Here is a 19,174-nt window from a genome sequence, read left to right on the forward strand (position 1 = left end):
CCTAGGAGTGAAGGAAATGTTTGCCATTTGAGGAAATCCCTTTATGGCCTTAAACAGTCCTCTAGAGCTTGGTTTGACAGATTAAGGAAGGTTATCTTAAAAATTGGCTTCTCACAATCACAAGCTGACCATACCCTGTTTTTTTTTTTTTTTTTTTTTTTTTATCAGTGAAAGATAATTTATTAATTTAAGAACAAATTACAAGTACTTTCTAGAGTAATACGATATAGAAATCCCCAGAATACAAAGACCATCTACCCTTTATTTTAACACATTTAGCTACAGTTTATCCCAAAAAAGAGAAGGCCTACCAACTCTCTTTTTGCGAGTGTTTTCTAGTCCATTTTCTGTTCTTTTGGTCCATCCAAATGTAGAGTTAAATTCCTTGGCCAATAGTTCTTCTCCTGGAATGCAAATCTATACTTCCATGGTGCTGAGCTCACTTGCTTAGCCCAAGAAATGACTAATAGTGAACCCCCTTATACTTCCAATTCTCTAGCTTCTAGATGTACTGCTGATTTCAAACCTTGTAAGAGTGCCATTGTCTCTGCTTAAACCGAGTCTCCATAACCAATTGGTCTTGAGAGTAAAGCCACAATCTCTCCAAGATGATTTCTAAAAATTTCCCCTATTCCAGCCCTCTTTGGGTTTCCAAAGGAGCTGCCATCAAATTTCAACTTCAATTTACTTGGCTCTGGCAGTTTCCAATCCACCTTGGTTCTTTCTTTATGCATTTCCATATGTACCACCTCCTTCCATTTTCTTATTATATCATTTATTGAAACATCTTTGAAGATGTCTAACCTAAAGTCAATATGTCGATTACTATGTTGATAGTATATGTTGATGATATTGTTATCACAGGAGATGATATCTCTGGGTTTGCTGAACTGAAGTCTTTCCTTGCTATTGAATTCGAAATTAAGGATCTCGAAAATCTTCGATATTTCCTAGGGATTGAGGTCGCAAGGTCAAAGAGGGGCATTAATATTTCTCAGAGGAAATATGTCCTTGATTTGTTGTAGGAGGGTGGAAAATTAGATTGTAAACCAACTGAAACTCCAATTGATCCCAATCATAAGTTGGGAGTTGATGATGGAAATGTCCTTCTTGATAAAGATGTGTATCAGAGACTTGTCAGTTGCCCTCTCTACTTGTGTCTGACTAGACCAGATATATCATATGCTGTAAGTGTGGTGAGCAAATACATGTACAAGCCTAGATCATCTCATATGCAAGCAGTGAATATAATACTTGCCTATTTTGAAAGGATGTCTAGGAAAGGGGATGTTGTATTTCTAATCATGGGCATTTGAAGGTAGAGGCCTATTTTGATGTAGACTAAGTAGGTTCTGTTGATGATAGGTGGTCTACTTCTAATTATTGTACCTTGGTGAGTGGTAATGCTCTATCTTGGAGAAGCAAGAAGCAATCAGTTGTGAGTGGTAATGATCTAGTGTAGAGGCAGAGTTCAGAGCTATGGCACATGGAGTCCCAAAATTGTTGTGGCCGAAGAACTTGCTGACAAAAATGGGAGTGCAGATTGATACTACAATGATATTTTATTGTGACAATCAAGCTGCCATAAACATAGCCCACAATCCTGTACAATATGATCGTACAAAGCATATAGAGGTTGATCAACATTTCATTGGAGAAAGAATTTCCCGTGGAGAGATTTGTCTACCTTATGTGAGGTTCGAACACCAGTTGGCTGATTGTCTTACTAAAGGTGTTCCCAAATCAAAGCTCGACAACAATTTGAACAACCTGGGCATGATAAATTTCTATCTCAGCTTGAGAGGGAGTGTTAAGAGTGTAAGGTCATCTCTGTCTTTTTATGACTATTTGTATTTGGGCACCTTTGTAATTATGCTTGTGAATTAAAATGAAAAGTCACTTGGTGTGAACAGTAGCACACCAAGCATTCTTGACACTTCCTCTTCGTCTTCTCTTCTTCTTCTTCTTCTTTTTCTTTTCAACATCTCTAAACCTTCCAACTTTTCTTTTAAGTTTATGTTCTTTAGTTAATGGGCCTTAGTTTTGGGCCTCATTTGTTTGCTTTTATTAGTTTTGTAGTGGTAGCTGCCCTATACAGGGTATCTAAGGAATTCTCTTCGCTTTTGATTTAGAAATAAAAGATTATAGTGAGAGGACTAGAGAAGGGATGGAACATCTTGTCTTCTCTCTTCCTTTTTCTTCTTTTTCCACAAGCTTTTGCTGTAACCTTTCCTTCTTTCTTTTTTCTTTCTCTATATTTTTCTAATTTATTGCAGGTGTGTTTCACAACTGTTTGTTTTTATGCGGTTGTTTCCTTGATATTGTTCTCAGGTTTGTCTTGTTTTTGGTTAAATGAAATTTTCATTACCTCTTTTACTTCAAATTTTAAGAAAACAATTGTTATTAAAATTTTTTCAATAATCTGATTTAAATTGGATAACTAACAATCTTGTCAAATCAAATTTGAATCATAATTGAATATATCTAACAGATTCTTATTGAATTTGAAGCTATTGCTTTTCTTATCAAATTGAATTTGGATATTACCCCTATCCAAATTCGATTTGATCCACTTGCACCTCTACTTCTTGATAGCTCTACCTAAGTTTCTATTGAATCCTTTTCACAAAGTGTCCATTCTGGATAATAACAGTTTCATATGGTTTTCATGCTTCATTTGATTTAGTACCTCAGTTCTTCAATTTACTCATTTAAATGATCAAGCAGTATAGAAAATCAAAATAACAAACTTGCTTTTTGTTAGTTGGTAGACTTACCTTACTTTTATATTTGGTTGTCATATCCAGATAGAACATCGTAATAACAAGTTGGGAATGCAGTCTGTAAATAACAAGGCGCTCATTGAGGAACTTGATAAGCTTCTTGAAAGGATGTGTATTCCTTCTGAGGTATGCTTTCATATATACTTGCATTTCAAGAGTTCATTTCTGGCTAAAATCATTTCATAGATATTCTAACTCAATTTTCTTGGTTTCAGTACGCATCTTGTCTATCAGGAGGTTCTTTTGATGAGTCACACATGCATCAGAATATTGAAGCATGTGAATGGTTAACTGGTGCTTTGCGTGGTCTGGAAATTCCACAGTTGGATCCTTGCTTTGCAAATATGCGTGCTGTATGCCCTTTGTCTTCTGTATTTATTTGAGTTATTCTTTTTCTTCTTTTTCCTGATAAATAATGAAAAATATTTATTAAGGAAAAAAAGAAGATACACAAGGGAATTGATGGTGTTGGCTTAGCACCCTGTGCAGAAAAGTTATCTCCCTGAGCATAAGGATGTGTCTCCTTACAAAAAGCCATGCATATATATGACATATCCACAAGCATCTAGACTTCCTAAAAGCTCTCCATAAACAAAGTGTCCTATCTTTTTTTTTTTTTCTCAAGGAATCAGACCCCCTCCTAAGAATAGTGGCTCCTGTCATATGCATATAGCACCTATTCGAGGAAGTACAATGAGCTCATTCTTATTTATGACAAACTGTATAAAGAAAGTAGCAAAGATGTCTTGGAAGAATATAAAGGGAAATGGGATTTTGCTGTGGTGGAATAAAGAGGTTCAAAATATGATCAAATTAAAATGAGCATGTTACAACGAATGGAAAAAGACTAAAAATGTGGAAAATTGGCAAAAATATAAAACCATAAGAACGGAAGTTGAAAAAAAGTGAAGTTAAATTTACGGCATATGATGATCTTGATCATAAATTAGGCACTAAAAAGGGAGAGAGAGAAATTACAAACAAGCAAAGATAATAGAAAGGAAAGGTAGAGATTTAAGGGCTCAGATCTGCTACCCACATGCTGTTCCCACATCTCTACCCACGTGACATTAATATCTTCCTTATCATTCATGGGGAGATGTTCCCAATACATGGTGGTTGTGCTTTGTGGGTAGGTTTTTGGGAAGTGGGAACAACTTGTGGGTAGCAGATCCCAAGTGGAGATTTAAACCATATTAGGTGCATTAAAGAATAAGATCAAAAGATAAGAAAATCAAATAAAGATGGAAAAAAAACAAAAGAGGTTTGAAATCTGATGCTCTAAAAAGATATAAAAGCATGGAGAGGGAATGTTTTGAAAGCAGCAGAAAAAACAAAATTTGAAGCTCTAAAGGTGATTGAAGAGGTTGATAGAAAAGAAGAATTGCACACTATTCAAGAGGAGGATAGGAGGAGGGTAGAAGCCAAAAGAGTGTATGATATAATAACATTTGAAGAAAAGATAACTTGTAAAAGGTAGAAGAGAATAAGGAGGAAGAAAGGAGAGAAGAAGAAGAAGGAAAAGGAAGAAAGAATAAGGTTTTGAGAGAAGGGCTGAGTTACTATTGACACCCCAAAAGAGTCATTTTTATTAAGTGATGAGAATTCAATCCAAGTCCTCATTTCACTGGCAGCTACCCTTGATTGGGAACTTCACCAGTTGAATATCAAGAATGCATTCTTGAATGGTGACCTAGAGGAGGAGGTTTACATGACTCAACCTCCAGGTTTCTATGCCAAAGGTAGTGAGCAGAAGGTGTGCAAGTTAAAAAAAATCATTATATGGGTTGAAGCAATCACCTCGGACCTGGTTTAGTATGTTTCATTTAGCCATACAACAGATGGGATTCAAACAATGCCAGTCAGATCATACTTTGTTTGTGAAGAAGGGTGAAGGGAAAATTGTAGCTTTAATTGTGTATGTTGATGATATAGTAATCACTGGAGTCTGGAAGACTGAAATATAGACGTTGAAGAAATTCTTAGCCACTCAATTTGAGGTGAAAGTTCTAGGCCCTTACGTTATTTCCTTGGAATTGAAGTTGCCCGCTCTAAAAAGAGCATCTTTATTTCTTAGAGGAAATATGTACTAGATCTGTTAGAGGATATAGGCAAGTTGGGAGTGAAACCAATTGATTCACCCATTGAGCCCAACCATCAACTAGGAGACAGTTAGGGGGAGTGTTTGAAAGATGTGAAGAAGTTCAAGAGACTTGTAGGGAGGCTCTTATATTTGTCTATGACCAGACCTGATATTGCCTATGTAGTGGGTGCCCTTAGTTAGTTCATGCATAACCCTAAGACAATTCACTTTGAAGTTGTAGAAAGAATCCTTAGATACCTCAAGAAGTTCCCAAGAGTTGGTTTTGTATTCTAGAAACATGGGAATTTGAAAGTGGAGGTGTATATAAATGCTCATTGGGCAGGGGCAGTCGATGACAAATAATCTATAGTGGGTATTGTACCTTTGTGGGAGCAAACCTAGTCACCTGGAGAAGTAAGAAGCAAATTATGGTGTATACAAAGCTATGTCTCATGGAATTGTTGAAATGATGTGGATAAAAAACTTGTTAGGAGAGCTGGGTTTTGTAGTTAATAAACCTATGCCACTCTACTGTGACAACAAAATTGCTATCAATATTCATGCGAACCTAGTCCTCCATGATAGAACAAAACATATTGAAGTGGACAAGCATTTTATTAGAGAAAAACATGTGAACGGAGAAGTGTGCACTCCAATGTCAGTTCAAAGGAACAACTTGCAGACATCTTCACCAAGGGCCTTCATCATGTGCGGCATAATAATTTGTGTGACAAGTTGGGCATGATTGACATCCATGTCCCAACTTGCAGGGGGAGTGTTGGAATGTTAGTTTTATTTCTTATGCTCGTATGCTGCTGAGTTAGGGTCCGTTTGGATTAGTTAAAGTATTTTTTCTTTTGTTTTTTTTTGTGCTGTAACTTAAGTAGGGGCATAAGGGTCCTTTCCCTTTTATTTATGGTCGCCCTATATATATTAATATAAACTGGCACCGCCAGTCACTGTAGTTGACTCCAAAACTCTATCTTCTCTTCCTCTTCACTTCTCCTTCCTCTCTTCTCTGTTTGGCTGTTAATAGCCTCTTACTAATAGTCTTTAATCTCATTAATTGGGGAGTTGCATGACCCTTTAGTGTCTCTTGCATTAAATGCTCATGCATCACACGTAATAGTCCCATAAGGCCCACTATTGGCTATCTCTATAACGTCCTTAATATAATCTCGGAAAGTTTTTCAAAGTCCTTTACTTTAGTGGTCAGAATTTCTTGATGCTTAGAAGCTGCTTTGGAACTGGATTGCCACTATGCGTGGCAAATATTATTGTCTATGCTATTTTCTGGGATAATCAGTGTTAACTATGGTAATAAAAGTTATACAGGTTAAAGAGAAGCATGCAGAGCTTGAAATATTAAAAGCTACATTTGTTCATAGAGCATCTGATTTTTTGAAAAACTACTTTGCTGGCTTGGTGGATTTTATGATAAATGATAAGAGCTATTTTTCTCAGGTATTTTGTCAACTACCTTCCCTAGTAATTTTCATTACATATTACAGTTCTTCTGATTGATGTACTCAACCTTGTTTATTTCTTGGATGGGCACAGCGGGGACAACTGAAGAGGCCTGATCATGCAGACCTGCGGTACAAATGCAGGACGTATGCACGCCTTATACAACAGTTAAAGGTTTTAATTCCATCCAAAATTGATCTCTATTAAAGATTCTAATACCTTTCGTTCCTATCCTTTTTAACCATTTCTGGTTGTGCTAATTCTAGAGTCTTGATAAGAGTTTGGGTCCATTGCGGAAAGCTTATTGTGGCTCCCTTAACTTGCTTCTCCGTCGAGAGGTATAGAAAATTATATCTTCTGCTTCTTCATCTTAAAGATATATTTGTTGTCATATTAATAAACTACACTCAAGGCACTTCATGGTATTGGAACTATCAATACTCAATAGTAATACTGAAAGGTTGAGTACTTTAAGTTGTTAATTCTGGAAAATTCTGACCTATTTTACCATTTTATGTGAACTTTATAAGCATATTGAACTTGTATGTTTTAGCTGCATTTATTGTAACTCCCGTCATGTAGATTTCTGATCCTTTCACTGCCTCTTTTTTTTTCATTTTTTGAATAATGCCCAGTTGCTTGCTTTTATTTATTTTTTATTTATTGTGATTGCTAATAACAAAGAAATATATCCAATTTCTACTGCTGAAGTCAAGATCATTAATGTAATTTCTTTATAATCTTGAGTGCTGGAAATCTGATATTGAAAATAATAGCATCTGGTATTTTGGGGAAAAAAATAACTTTTATTTGTAAGGTATGACAACTTTTTATCGTTTACAGGCTCGTGAATTTGCCAATGAGATTCGTGCTGGTACAAAGGCATCGAGAAATCCTACTGTCTGGCTTGATGCTTCCTCTGGTCCTGTGAGCAATGTAGACACTTCCAATGTTTCTGATGCATATGCAAAGATGCTTACAGTTTTTGTTCCACTCCTTGTTGATGAGGTTATGATCCTTTGTTGTCTTTCTTAATGCTATAGATATTACTCATATTATTTATTTATTTTATTCATTTGATCGGTATCCTATAAGGACACCTTTTTATTGTGTTTGACATCGAACTGTTTCTATCACTCAAATTTTAGAGTTCATTTTTTGCACACTTCATGTGCTTTGAAGTTCCTACCCTTGTTCCATTTGGAGGTGCTGCCAATGGGGACAAAAATGGATTGAGTGATGATGATGCAAACGAGGATGATCTAGGCATTATGGATATTGATGAAAATGACAACAAAGCTGGTAACCTTCATATTGAATATTTTGATATAATATACCTCTTAATTTTGGAAGCTGAGTTAATATAAGAAGTCCTATTTTGCAGGTAATGGTTCTGTGGACCTGGGACCATTAAACGAATCCCTTCAAGACTTACTTGATGGGATCCAAGTAATCTTCTCCAAATATATTGGTTATCTCTGTTCATTATTGACCTTTGTTGTTAAGTTTGGCATTTCTTTTAACTTGATTAATAAAGGACACCATGAAAATGGATCCAGTGAATATTTAAAATGATCAGGTTAAGATTACTTTATTGAGGAAAAGATAGAGCTTGTCAGTAAAATCTTCCATAATTGGATAGTCCTCTCTATCCAAAAATTAGACATTCACTTTTTATTGGTATGAAATATCTATTCCAAAGAACATGGAAATACAACTGATGGATGGTCTAATATAGTGTTGGTTTGGTTTTGATGGAGAACAATATGGACAGGGCAAATGCTCTGCCTTAAATAGCTTTACTTGAATAAATCAGAACTGCTGCTGTGAAATCTGAGAAGAGAAACACAGGTTCGAAGAGGGGAGAGAGAGAGAGAAAAGAAGAGTGGAAGGAAAGAGAAGAGAGGAAGAAAGAAGGGGTTCGGTTGATGATATCTGCCACCCCATACACTAAGGCCAGCCAGCCCAACTTAAAAGAAATTAAAAAGTAACTAGGAAACAAAAATAACTAGGTGTGGGTATGGAACCACACTCACTAGAGCCTGAGTGTGGATATGGAACCCCACACTCGTGACTTAGTAACTATTTCTTCAGATTTTAATGAAAACAATTACAAATACATGATTATGTACCACATATAAAATAATAGCTATGCTAACAACAGAAATTTATTAGTTTGCAAGTAGTGATATAGAACTTTTCACTAACCATCATTAGCATATATACTGTTGTGGGACTTAACAGTATGGGCTTTGGCCCATTTATGTTATATTTTGTTTATTTCTTGTTGGGATGTACTGTAATTAAGTGTAAATGCGCCTGGGCCTTCTTTTATTTTGAGTTACATCAGCTCTTACTAATGGGGGGTAATATTGTCAGCTCATGTGTTATTGTTGCCCAAACATAAATAACAATTTGATGGGGTGGATAGAGTGTGCCTCCGTATTCTCCATCTCTCTTCTTCTTCTTCTTCAAGAACCTGAATTCAAACATGGTATCAGAGCTGTAATCTGCTCTTATTCTGCTAGTCTTCACTCTTCTTCATCTCCTCTTTGTTCTTAAACTTCTTTTTTTTTTTTTTATTGTTGGAGCAACAAGAGAGAGAGCTGCTGCTGGTTGTGGTTAATTAAAGCTGTTTGTAGAGTTTTTTCCTTGGAAGAAAGCTCAAGGAGGCCCAGAATAGTTGTTGGAATGCTCAGGTAGGGCAAGAAACTATGGAGTAGTCGTATGGACTACTAGAGAGACCTAATTAACAGGTTTAGCCGTCGGACTGTAAGTAGTACCAGTCCAGGAGATTCTTGTTCTAGTACCGGACTGTAAGTAGCATTAGTCCAGGAGATTCTTGTACTCTCTAACATAGTTTTTCTAAAGTTTCAGCAGAGAGAAGTGTTGTTTGACATGTTATACTATTTAAATAACAGTTTTCTATGAGTCGGGAATATCTTCCAGCACAAGTAAAGTCTCATAAGGAGGTTCCAAGACTGTAGACAATGTTATTCATCTTGGAAATCTCATGGTACAGATTACTAATGTAAAACTAGATGAATACAACTATAGGGAATTGTTTTGGAATGGTAGAATACTGATATACTTCATTCTATTGCCAATCGACATATTTATACAATAAGCTGCTGCAATAAATAGAAAGAAGAAAAAAAATAGAAAGAAAAGAAAATAGAAACTAGAAAAATAGAAAGAAAAGAAAATAGAAAGTACAAGAATAGAAAGAAAGAAATAGAAAGAAAAACTTTCTAAATCATTCCTTCCACAATCCTAGGAATATATACAATTCTATTTTTACACAACTACCAAATATAGATCTGCACCAGTAACCCCACGTTTTCCAACACTCCCCCTCAAGCTGGTGAATAGAGATCTTCCATTCCTAGCTTGGCTATAATTCTTCGAAAGTCTGTACTATTGAGCCCTTTAGTAAGTACATCGACCAGTTGTCCTTTTGTAGACACATAGGGAGTGCAAATCAACTTGCTGTCTAGTTTCTCTTTTATAAAGTGTCGGTCAATTTCGATGTGCTTTATCCTGTCATGTTGAACAGGATTGTGAGCAATATTGATGGCTGACTTGTTATCACAATATAGTTTCATAGGCTCTTCTCGTGGAATCTTCAGGTCTTCTAAAATTATCTTCAACCAGAGTAAGTCACACACTCCTTGTGCCATAGCCCTGAATTCTGCCTCTGCACTTTACCGAGCCACTACATTTTGCTTCTTACTCCTCCAAGTGACTAAGTTTCCTCCCAAGAAGGTACAATAACCGGAAGTGGACCATCTATCTACTGAAGATCCTGCATAATCGACATCTGTATATGCATCAAGAGCCAATCCCCCATTTCTTCTTAATAAAATTCCTTTTCCTAGATTGGCTTTCAAATAGTGCAGAATTCGATGAGCAGCCTGCAGATGAACTTCTTTAGGATTATGCATAAACTAACTTATTATACTTACAGCGTAAGCAATATCTGGCCGTGTATGTGCAAGATAAATGAGTTTTCCAACCAGTCTTTGGAACATCTCCTTGTCTACACTTGCATTCTCGCTGGCTTCTCCAAGTTTATAATTGGGATCTATAGGCGTGGAAGCTGGTTTACATGCCATATTTCCTATTTCTCTCAAAAGATCAACAACATACTTTTGTTGAGAGATAAAGATGCCTTGTTTAGAATGTGCAACTTCAATTCCGAGAAAATACTTTAGACTCCCCAAGTCTTTTATCTCAAGTTCTCTAGAAAGGCAATTTTTCAATGCTTCTTTCTCCTTTTTATCATTCCAGTAACGATTATATCGTCCACATAGACTAATTGTGCAATAAGTCCCCCTGAGGCTGTGTGTTTGATAAACAATGTGTGGTCGCCTTGACTTTGCTTGTAACCTGTACTAAGCATCACCTTTGTAAACCTTCCAAACCATGCTCTCGGAGATTGTTTGAGGCCGTATAGTGCTTTCTTCAACCTACAAACTTGTTCCCCTTAATGCCTTCTCCAAAACCCGGTGGAATGTCCATGTATATCTCCTCTTCTAGATCACCATGGAATCCCAATTATAGTTAGCAGCCAAAGACAGCAACATCTATACTGTATTCATTTTAGTTACTGGGGCAAAAGTTTCCTGATAATCTACCCCATAAGAATGTGTATATCCCTTGGCTACCAGTCGTGCTTTGTACCTTTCTAACGACCCATCAGATTTGTACTTAATTGTGAACACCCATTTACAACCTACAGTCTTCTTGTTTCTTGGTAGATCCACAACTTCCCATGTGTTGTTCTTTTCTAGTGCCTCCATTTCCACTCTCATGGATTTTCTCCACTCCTTATTAGAAAGTGCCTCGGTTAGAGTATTAGGAATTGGAATGGTGTTAAGGCTAGCTAGAAAACTTTTATGGGATTTAGAGAATCTTTGGAACGACATAGATTTGGCTAAACGGTACAATGGGCGTTTGGTACATTCTCTGGTTCCTTTTCTTAGTGCAATAGGTAGATCATACTCAAACTGTGAAGGTGCAGGTTCAGTTTCTGCATATCCCTCAGTTCTAGGATTAGGAGTTGAATCTTGGACTTGCACAAGTTGAGGATCTGGATTTCTTCTCCTAGAGTAAACCTGCATATATCTCACATCATCATGCACATCATTGGTGGGGTTAACAGTGCCTGAATTTGGTTCAATGGTCGGGTTGTTTGACTCTTATTGAGACTCGGGAATGTGGGGCTCAGAGGATTGTGACTCAGAGGGATGTGATTCTTGACAGTTGGATGACTGTGAGGAGGGTAATACATCTAAGTAGAGTAGATCCGAGGCCTTATCTTCCATTAATGAGGGCTCCCCTTGAAGATAAGGTTGAGTGAAAAAGGATTGTCCCTCCTCAAATGTGACATCGATGGAGGTGTACAATTTTCTGGTGGCTGGATGATAGCATTTATAATCTTTCTGAGTTGGGGAATATCCCAAGAAGACACACCTGATTGCTCGTGGGTCCAATTTTCCCTTATTATGGACATGAACAAAGGCAGTGCAGCCAAAAATTCTTGGTGTGAGATTATTTGAGGTTCGAATTGAGAAAGGACTTGTATTGGGCTTCGGTTGTCAAGAACTTTAGATGGTAGTCTATTTATGGTGTATGCAACAGTAAGGACAACTTCCCCCTAATATTGTTTTGGCACCCGGTTTTGAAAGAGAAAGGCTTAGGTGGTTTGCAAAAGATGGCCATTTTTTCTCTCAGCTATCCCATTCGGTTGGGGAGTGTTAACACAGGAGGATTCATGCACAAGGCCTTCTTTCTGAAAAAATGGGGACAAATTCTGATTAAAATAATCTGTAGCATTATCAGATCGAAACCTTTTAATTCTCACACCAAACTGAGTTTGGACCATGTTATGAAAGTTGGGAAGAATGGTACCCACATCTGATTTAGACTTAAGAAGAAAGATCCATGTGACCCTAGTGCAATCATCAATAAAGGTGACAAACCATCAAGAACTAGTAATGTTGGGAATTTGAGAAGGACCCCAGATATCTGAATGAATCAAATAAAAAGGAGTTGAAGATCTTTTATTGCTGATTGGGAAAAAAACCCTTTTGTGCTTAGCAAGTTCACAAACATCACAATGAAAGGTTTCAACATCAATTCCTTTAAACAAGGAAGGAAGCGTTGTTTTTAAAACAGGAAATGAAAGATGACCGAAACGGAAGTGATGACGCCAAATTAAATCTTTATTGGAGGTAGATAAGAATGACCCGTGTGTGACATGCATAATAGTGTGAGATGGTTTGCTGGTTGCTTCAAGGTAGTAGAGTCCATCCCTTTCCTTAGCAAGTCCAATCTTCTTCCCCGAAACTTGGTCCTGAAATACACAGTAAGAAGGAAAGAACACAACATTGCAGTTCACATCCTGGGTGAGTTTATCTATAGAGATAAGGCTAGTGGATAACTTAGGAACATGAAGCACATTGTTAAGCAATAGGGATGGGGTAATTTGAATATTCCCAATCCCTGCCACTGTGGTGAAAGAACCATCAGCAACAAAAATTTTTCTATTACTAGGACAAGGTGCATAGGTGAGAAAATGTAGTGAAGAGGGTGTCATGTGGTCAGTAGCTCTAGAATCAAGAATCCATGGAAAAACACTAGCCGAGGCATGTAATCCTAGAGATAAAGACTCAACTGAGAGAGCAAGAGAGGTAGAACCACTTCCTGGTTTCAAGGATTTCAGGAAGCTCCTTAGCCTTTCAATTTCTTTATCATTAAATGGTCCCTGACTTAGTGTTCTTGCTGCAGGGTTGTGGAGACATTATGGGCCTATTGAACTCTTTTTGAAAATCCTTGATTTCCCCATTACTTGCTAGATGTGGGAGGTTTCCCATGAAGTTTCCAGCACCGATCTTTGTGTGTTTGGGCTTACTAGAAGTTCAGGACTATTATCAGTCTTGAACCCTAATGAATCTCAGGATCGAAAATAAGAAGAAAGAAAGAGGAGAGAAGAGAAAGAGGGAGGAGAAGTAGTAGAGCACAAGGGTTGAAAGGAGGAGCAGAAGCTTAATGTTCTGCCGCCGCCACTTTAATTAATATTTATAGGTTATGCTCATTACATGGAAAGGACAGATCTGCCCTTAGTCTTTACATAACAAATAGAGTAAAACAAATACTGAAATAAATAACAACTGAAACAACTAAATGACCAATAGCTAACCCTAGGCAGACTAGAACATCTTCTACCCTACGAACACAGTGGGACCGTAGCTGTGGGGCCCACATCAGTGTTCTCTACACTCCCCCTCAAGTTGGGAATAAATGTTTATCATTCCCAACTTGGATAGATCTGCCTCTAGCTTCTTCCGTGATGCAGCTTTAGTGAGGATATCTGCTAGTTGCATATTTGAGGTGATGTATGGGAGACATACTTCTTGTGATGAGACCCTCTCTCGTACAAAGTGTCGATCAACTTCAATATGTTTAGTCCTGTCATGTTGCACTGGGTTGTGTGCTATATTAATAGCCGCTTGATTATCACAATACAGCATCAGGGGCTTCTCGTACTCAACACCCAACTCCTCAAGTAGTGATCTCAGCCAAAGAATTTCAGCCACTCCATTAGCCATTGACCTATACTCAGCTTCAGTCAAAAACTGAAGCTGGCGGCTCCTAGCTTCCTATTTGTATTAACATGATGTAAAATAAAAGAAATAGAAATTATAAGCATGCCCCTAGTGGCCCACCCTAATATTAAGAACTTAAACAAAGAAAAGAACATGCTGACAGCATCCTAGACTGACATCAACCTAATAGAAGAAATAAAAAACTAATTCTAACAACACTTTCCTTGTTCATTCCTTCTTTTTCTCTATTAGAAAATATTCTGGTGTTTCATCCTTCTCTTTGTTTCTTCCCTATGTAGTAGAACTTTTTTTTTTTCTAAGTTTTCCTACAAGGAATAAAAAAAACTATATTTGTGTTCATTAACCCAGCTGATTAAGGCCCTCTACTAAACACCAAAATGTGGCCCTATATTGAGAAAAATGGAGAGAAAAAAATTTGTGCCAATTAACAAGAAATTTATTGGACACTGGACTTTATGGCTATTTTCGTTTATTTGCCTTGTCTTTGATTGACCACCCAAGTTTCCATTGTTTATCTGGCTTCTATAGTTGCTTTTCTTTAATATCTAGCTCTCTTAGTTGTCATTTTGTGGCACTGGCTTCCCAGAATGCCACAATAGATATGCTGTTATTCTGAATTTTCATCTCCTGTAGAAGTTTGAGATGACTTACTGTTCTTAGCAGATGTTTTGTTTCTTTAAACTTTTTAGGAGGATTTCTATTCTGTGGTAGATTGGGCATACAAGATTGATCCTTTGCGCTGCATATCAATGCATGGGATTACAGAGCGCTATCTTTCTGGTCATAAAGCTGATGCAGCAGGATTTGTGCGCCTTTTACTAGATGATCTCGAGTCAAGAATTTCAGCGCTTTTCAACCGGGTGATTATTGGTGTTCATGGTGAAAAATTTTGTACTTTTTCAATTGTGTATTTTCTCTCGTAACATGCGATTTGTTTTTTCAGTTTGTTGATGAAGCTTGTCACCAGATTGAGAGACACGAACGCAATGTCCGGCAGATGGGTGTGCTTCCTTATATCCCTAGGTTAATTTCTTCATGTACCACATTAGGATTTAGGAGTAGTAGTTCTCACTATTTCAGCAACTGTCAGCACATCCATGACAAAGTGGTGAAATAAATTAGTTGTATTTACTAGTTCTTTTTAACCAACATGACAAAAGGTAATTTTAATAAATTTCAGAGAAAGTTACAACTGATTGGAAAACCATCAAGCTAATCAGCACCAGAATACAAATTTTCCCAGAATAGATTTGGTCTTTCAACTCCCTTCTTTGCTAATACATCTTCCATTTCATTTTCCATTCTCCTTATCCATCTAATAGAATAGGTGATCCTTATTGCAAGGGAGTATATTTCCCTGAAAGAATGCCTATTTTTATCCAGAGTTTGTCAGTCCATTCTCAAACTTTCCTTTAGTCTACCCTTTTGTGCCACTACAGCCCACGCTCTTAGAATAGTATTAGTTGAATGCTCCCGGAAGAGTTCCAAAGTTCTTACCCAATGCACAATTCTAGCTGTTATTGCCTCAATCATCTCTTCTTTGGTTCTATTTTTTGCGTTAAAGATCATTTTGTTTCTTTCCTTCCACATAGTCCACACTACAGCTGCTTTTGCTGTCCTCCATAAAATCCTTCTTATTTCCTGTTGCCTCAAGAAGTCAGAATTTAATAGGCTTACCACATCTTGTGGGGAGTCCCATCTGCAACCGAAAAGGGAGAAAACAGAGTCCCAAATACCAGTCACAAAGACACACACACACGATGGTATAGGCACATATTAGGCCTTTTTTTTTCTATAGCCTGTCATAAGTATTAATCTTTCCAAGGAAAACATCCCAACACAAATCCTGACATAGAAGAGGGATTCCTGGGGCGTTTGATACTAGATGAAGTGGCTGAACTAGATGATTTGGCTGCCAACCTTTTGTCCCTCCAGTTAGAGTACCCCTTTCCCTGTTAATGATGTATGGTCTGGCCCAACTCTCCCTAAAGTCAAGATTTTTTGTTGGGAAGCTGCCAACCAAATAATCAACACCTATGAGAAACTCCAAAAGAGGTGGAGGGACTGTACTCTCAAACCTCATTTGTGTGTCCTTTGCTTCAAGACTGGGGAAAACACTAACCATCTCCTTGTGCATTGTTCTTATGCCTCTAGATTGTGGGAACTATTCTTTTTGCTGTTCATGAAAACTTGGGTGGCCCCATTTGAAGTAGTTGACTGTTTAAAATTGATTCTATAGATGGGTGCACTCGGAGACGAAAAGTCTTGTTGTAGTGTGTGCAGGGGGCAGTTTTATGAGGTTGGGGTGAAAGAAATGCAAGGATTTTTTCGAGGAGAAATATAAACAGGTAGAGGAGCTATTTGAACTCATAAAATTAGGGCAGATCTTTGGGCTGAAATGTGTGAGGAATTCAGAGTTGGTTCTCTCAATGACCTACTTAGGAGATGGCATATTGTGGCTGGATTCCAAATTGACAGACCTCGAAGGTTGAGGGAACATCCCCTCCTGCAGATTGGATGATTAAACTTGTCTTGTATGGATGCTGCCTGGGAAATACAGGGGTTTCAAGTTTGAGGGAGTATGTAAAGGACCATTGTAGCAATCTAATTCTCAGCTACTCAGGCCTAGTCGGTAAGGGTAACTCTTTGAGAGCTGAGTTATTTGCATTAATTCAAGGTTTAAAATTATTGGAGTTGCAGGGAATGAGGAATATGGAAGTGGAGCGTGATTGCCAAACTATCATTCTATGTATGAAGGCACAAGATCAAATCCCTTGGGAATTCAAGCATTGGGTGAGGTTGGCTCACTCTCTAGGTGCTTCTTTGAACTTCTCATTCAATTTGGTGCTTAGGAATGCTAATATTTTGGCTGATTCTTTACTTTCTTATTATGTTTTGTTCTTTTTCTTCTATGAATGCTTCTCCTTTTCTAATGTCAGAGATGTAGTTTGTAGCCTTCTGCCCTTCTTGATGTATTTAAATTTATAGGCCTAGAAGGCTAGCCTAGCCCAGTGCCAGACGCTGGCTATAGGCAATAGCCCTTGTCATAGGTACTATGTGCAGCCCAGCCGTCCCTGATTACCCCAAGATGAGGTGCATTAATTACTGATCAGTTCTTGTTCAAGGTTTTAACTTATATTTGGCAATGCGTTATTCCTGATATAAAATGATTCTCTTCTTCTGTTACTTGAGCATGTCAAAAAATCTTTCTGTGAACCACTGAGGTATTCAATATCTTTCTTCAATGTATTCTTCACTTATTGTTTCAGGTCTCCTATTAGGCTGATTTATATCTAATTTCTTCTTTATCATTTATGGATAGATTTGCAACCCTTGCAACACGTATGGAGCAGTACATCCAGGGACAATCAAGGGACTTGGTTGATCAAGCATACACAAAACTTGTAAGTATTTGTTCCCTTCCTCCATGATGCTGTTATCCTATCATACTTTTCAAGGCTGTCTAAGGCATATGTAAGCAATCATATAGCGCCCAGATGCCTAGGTGGCTAGGTGTCATTCTTGGTGATGGATATTAAAAATTAATAAATCATTAAATCTTAAGGTAGTTTTTGATTTTGCCTAACCAATAAACATTTACACTGAATTCATAAAAATGTTCTTGCAAAACTTTCTTGCTGATGCCTAAACGCTAAACATTATCATATTTATGTAAACTTTTCTCACTATCGCTGTCACTAATTGGGTTTTGGTTCCTCAGAGAATAAATGAGAAATAGAGTTATGGGAAAGTCCTTGAGTCATTTCCTAAGGTCATTAAGGAACTTTTCTTAAAGAAAAAGAAACTTCTATTAAAATAAGAGTACCGAGAAATCACTGAGAGAGTACAGAGAATGGTTATAAGAAATCACCATCATCAACAAGTTTCCCAACAGAAATAAGGCTAGTAGTCAATTTAGGCACAAAGAAGGTTTTGGGAAGATGTAAGGGTTTGGATTCAGAAATGGACAGAAATAAATCATCACACCCACATACAAGAAGAAAATCATCATTTGCAGTAATAATATAGTTGACAAAGGTGTAAGGTTTAGAAGACTGTCCAAAGGAGGCCCCAGTCATGTGATTTGAAGCCCCAAAATCAATGATCCCCATGTGAGGAGAGGAACACAAATAAGCAGACTTACCAGCTAGTCCAATAGCAGAAAAAGCAGAGAAAATAGCTGAGGACATGAGCTCACAAATCTTTTCTTTAGTCAAACTTCCCTATGCATCTAATTCGTGAGCTGAGGAAGGGAGGCAGTATCAGTAGAAGTTGGTTCAGTTGAGGCCTAATAAGCCTTATGTTGTCCTTTCTTGGGAGGCCTGGTTGGGCATTCCACTATAATGTGCCACTACTGTTTGTAATAGGTGCAAAAGTTTTTCTTCTTGTAGTGGGATGCCACATGTCCATATTACTTGCATTCATAACATTGCATCTTTGAGAAGTGTTTCTTCCCTTTTTGTTTGGTAGCCAAAAAAAATGTATCTATTCCATGTTCCTTCTTCTTATCAAGTGCAAACAAGGTGTGGAGACGAGTTTCCTCCCTTAATAACTCTCCAAGACTCACATCAAGATCAGGTATTGGCTTTCGTTTGAGTATAATAAAGCATAGAGTCCCATAATCAAGTTTGAGGTGCATCAAAAAATGCATAGTTTTTCTCTTACTTAGATGTTTTTTCATAGTTTTCACACAACAGTTCGTAGACAATCCCAAAATGAGACAATTCATGTAACAGGAGAAAGATTTCCCATTCCTTAGTCGGAAAGATATGTGACCATGAAAGAGGGATTAAGTGGAACAGAATTGACCAGGTGGTAGAGTCGTGGAAACACTTGTTTCTTCCATATTTTGGACCTTAGCTCCATGGAACAATATGCTCCTGCTGAAACATGGAAGAATTGAAATCTTAGATCAAAACACTATGTATGGATGGTGAGCTCCTGGTTGTGGCTTGTTATACAAAAGTGAAGGAAAACTTGAAATAAAGGGATACACCGATGCTAATTGGGCTGGTTCTGTATCTGACAAAAAGTCCACTGCAAGTTTTGTACCTTTCTCAGGGGTAATTTGGTAGCATGGAAGAGTAAGAAGCAGACAGTGGTGGCAAGAAGCAATAAAAAACCTGAATACAGAGCCATGAAACATACAACTTGTGAATTAGTGTGGTTGAGAAATCTTCTACAGGAGATGGGGTACTCAATTGACACTC

General features: G+C 37.5%; 1 protein-coding gene across 6 annotated transcripts in view; it reads left to right on the forward strand.

The window, feature by feature from the left end:
- LOC148849174 (exocyst complex component SEC3A-like) overlaps positions 1 to 19,174 on the forward strand; it is a 97,322-nt gene that overhangs the window by 35,969 nt on the left and 42,179 nt on the right. For all 6 annotated transcript variants that reach the window (XM_088948628.1, XM_088948631.1, XM_088948627.1 and 3 more), the window contains exons 9-19: positions 2,808 to 2,909; positions 2,999 to 3,136; positions 6,202 to 6,330; positions 6,427 to 6,507; positions 6,600 to 6,671; positions 7,177 to 7,341; positions 7,482 to 7,635; positions 7,718 to 7,782; positions 14,654 to 14,824; positions 14,908 to 14,987; positions 17,287 to 17,368. In XM_088948628.1, coding sequence (XP_088804754.1) covers positions 2,808 to 2,909; positions 2,999 to 3,136; positions 6,202 to 6,330; positions 6,427 to 6,507; positions 6,600 to 6,671; positions 7,177 to 7,341; positions 7,482 to 7,635; positions 7,718 to 7,782; positions 14,654 to 14,824; positions 14,908 to 14,987; positions 17,287 to 17,368 — 1,239 coding nt within the window. The remainder of the gene's footprint in view (positions 1 to 2,807; positions 2,910 to 2,998; positions 3,137 to 6,201; positions 6,331 to 6,426; positions 6,508 to 6,599; positions 6,672 to 7,176; positions 7,342 to 7,481; positions 7,636 to 7,717; positions 7,783 to 14,653; positions 14,825 to 14,907; positions 14,988 to 17,286; positions 17,369 to 19,174) is intronic.

The sequence above is a fragment of the Nelumbo lutea genome, chromosome 6, assembly GCF_056320005.1.
Source record: "Nelumbo lutea isolate HS-2025 chromosome 6, American lotus-T2T, whole genome shotgun sequence".
Classification (NCBI taxonomy): domain Eukaryota; kingdom Viridiplantae; phylum Streptophyta; class Magnoliopsida; order Proteales; family Nelumbonaceae; genus Nelumbo; species Nelumbo lutea.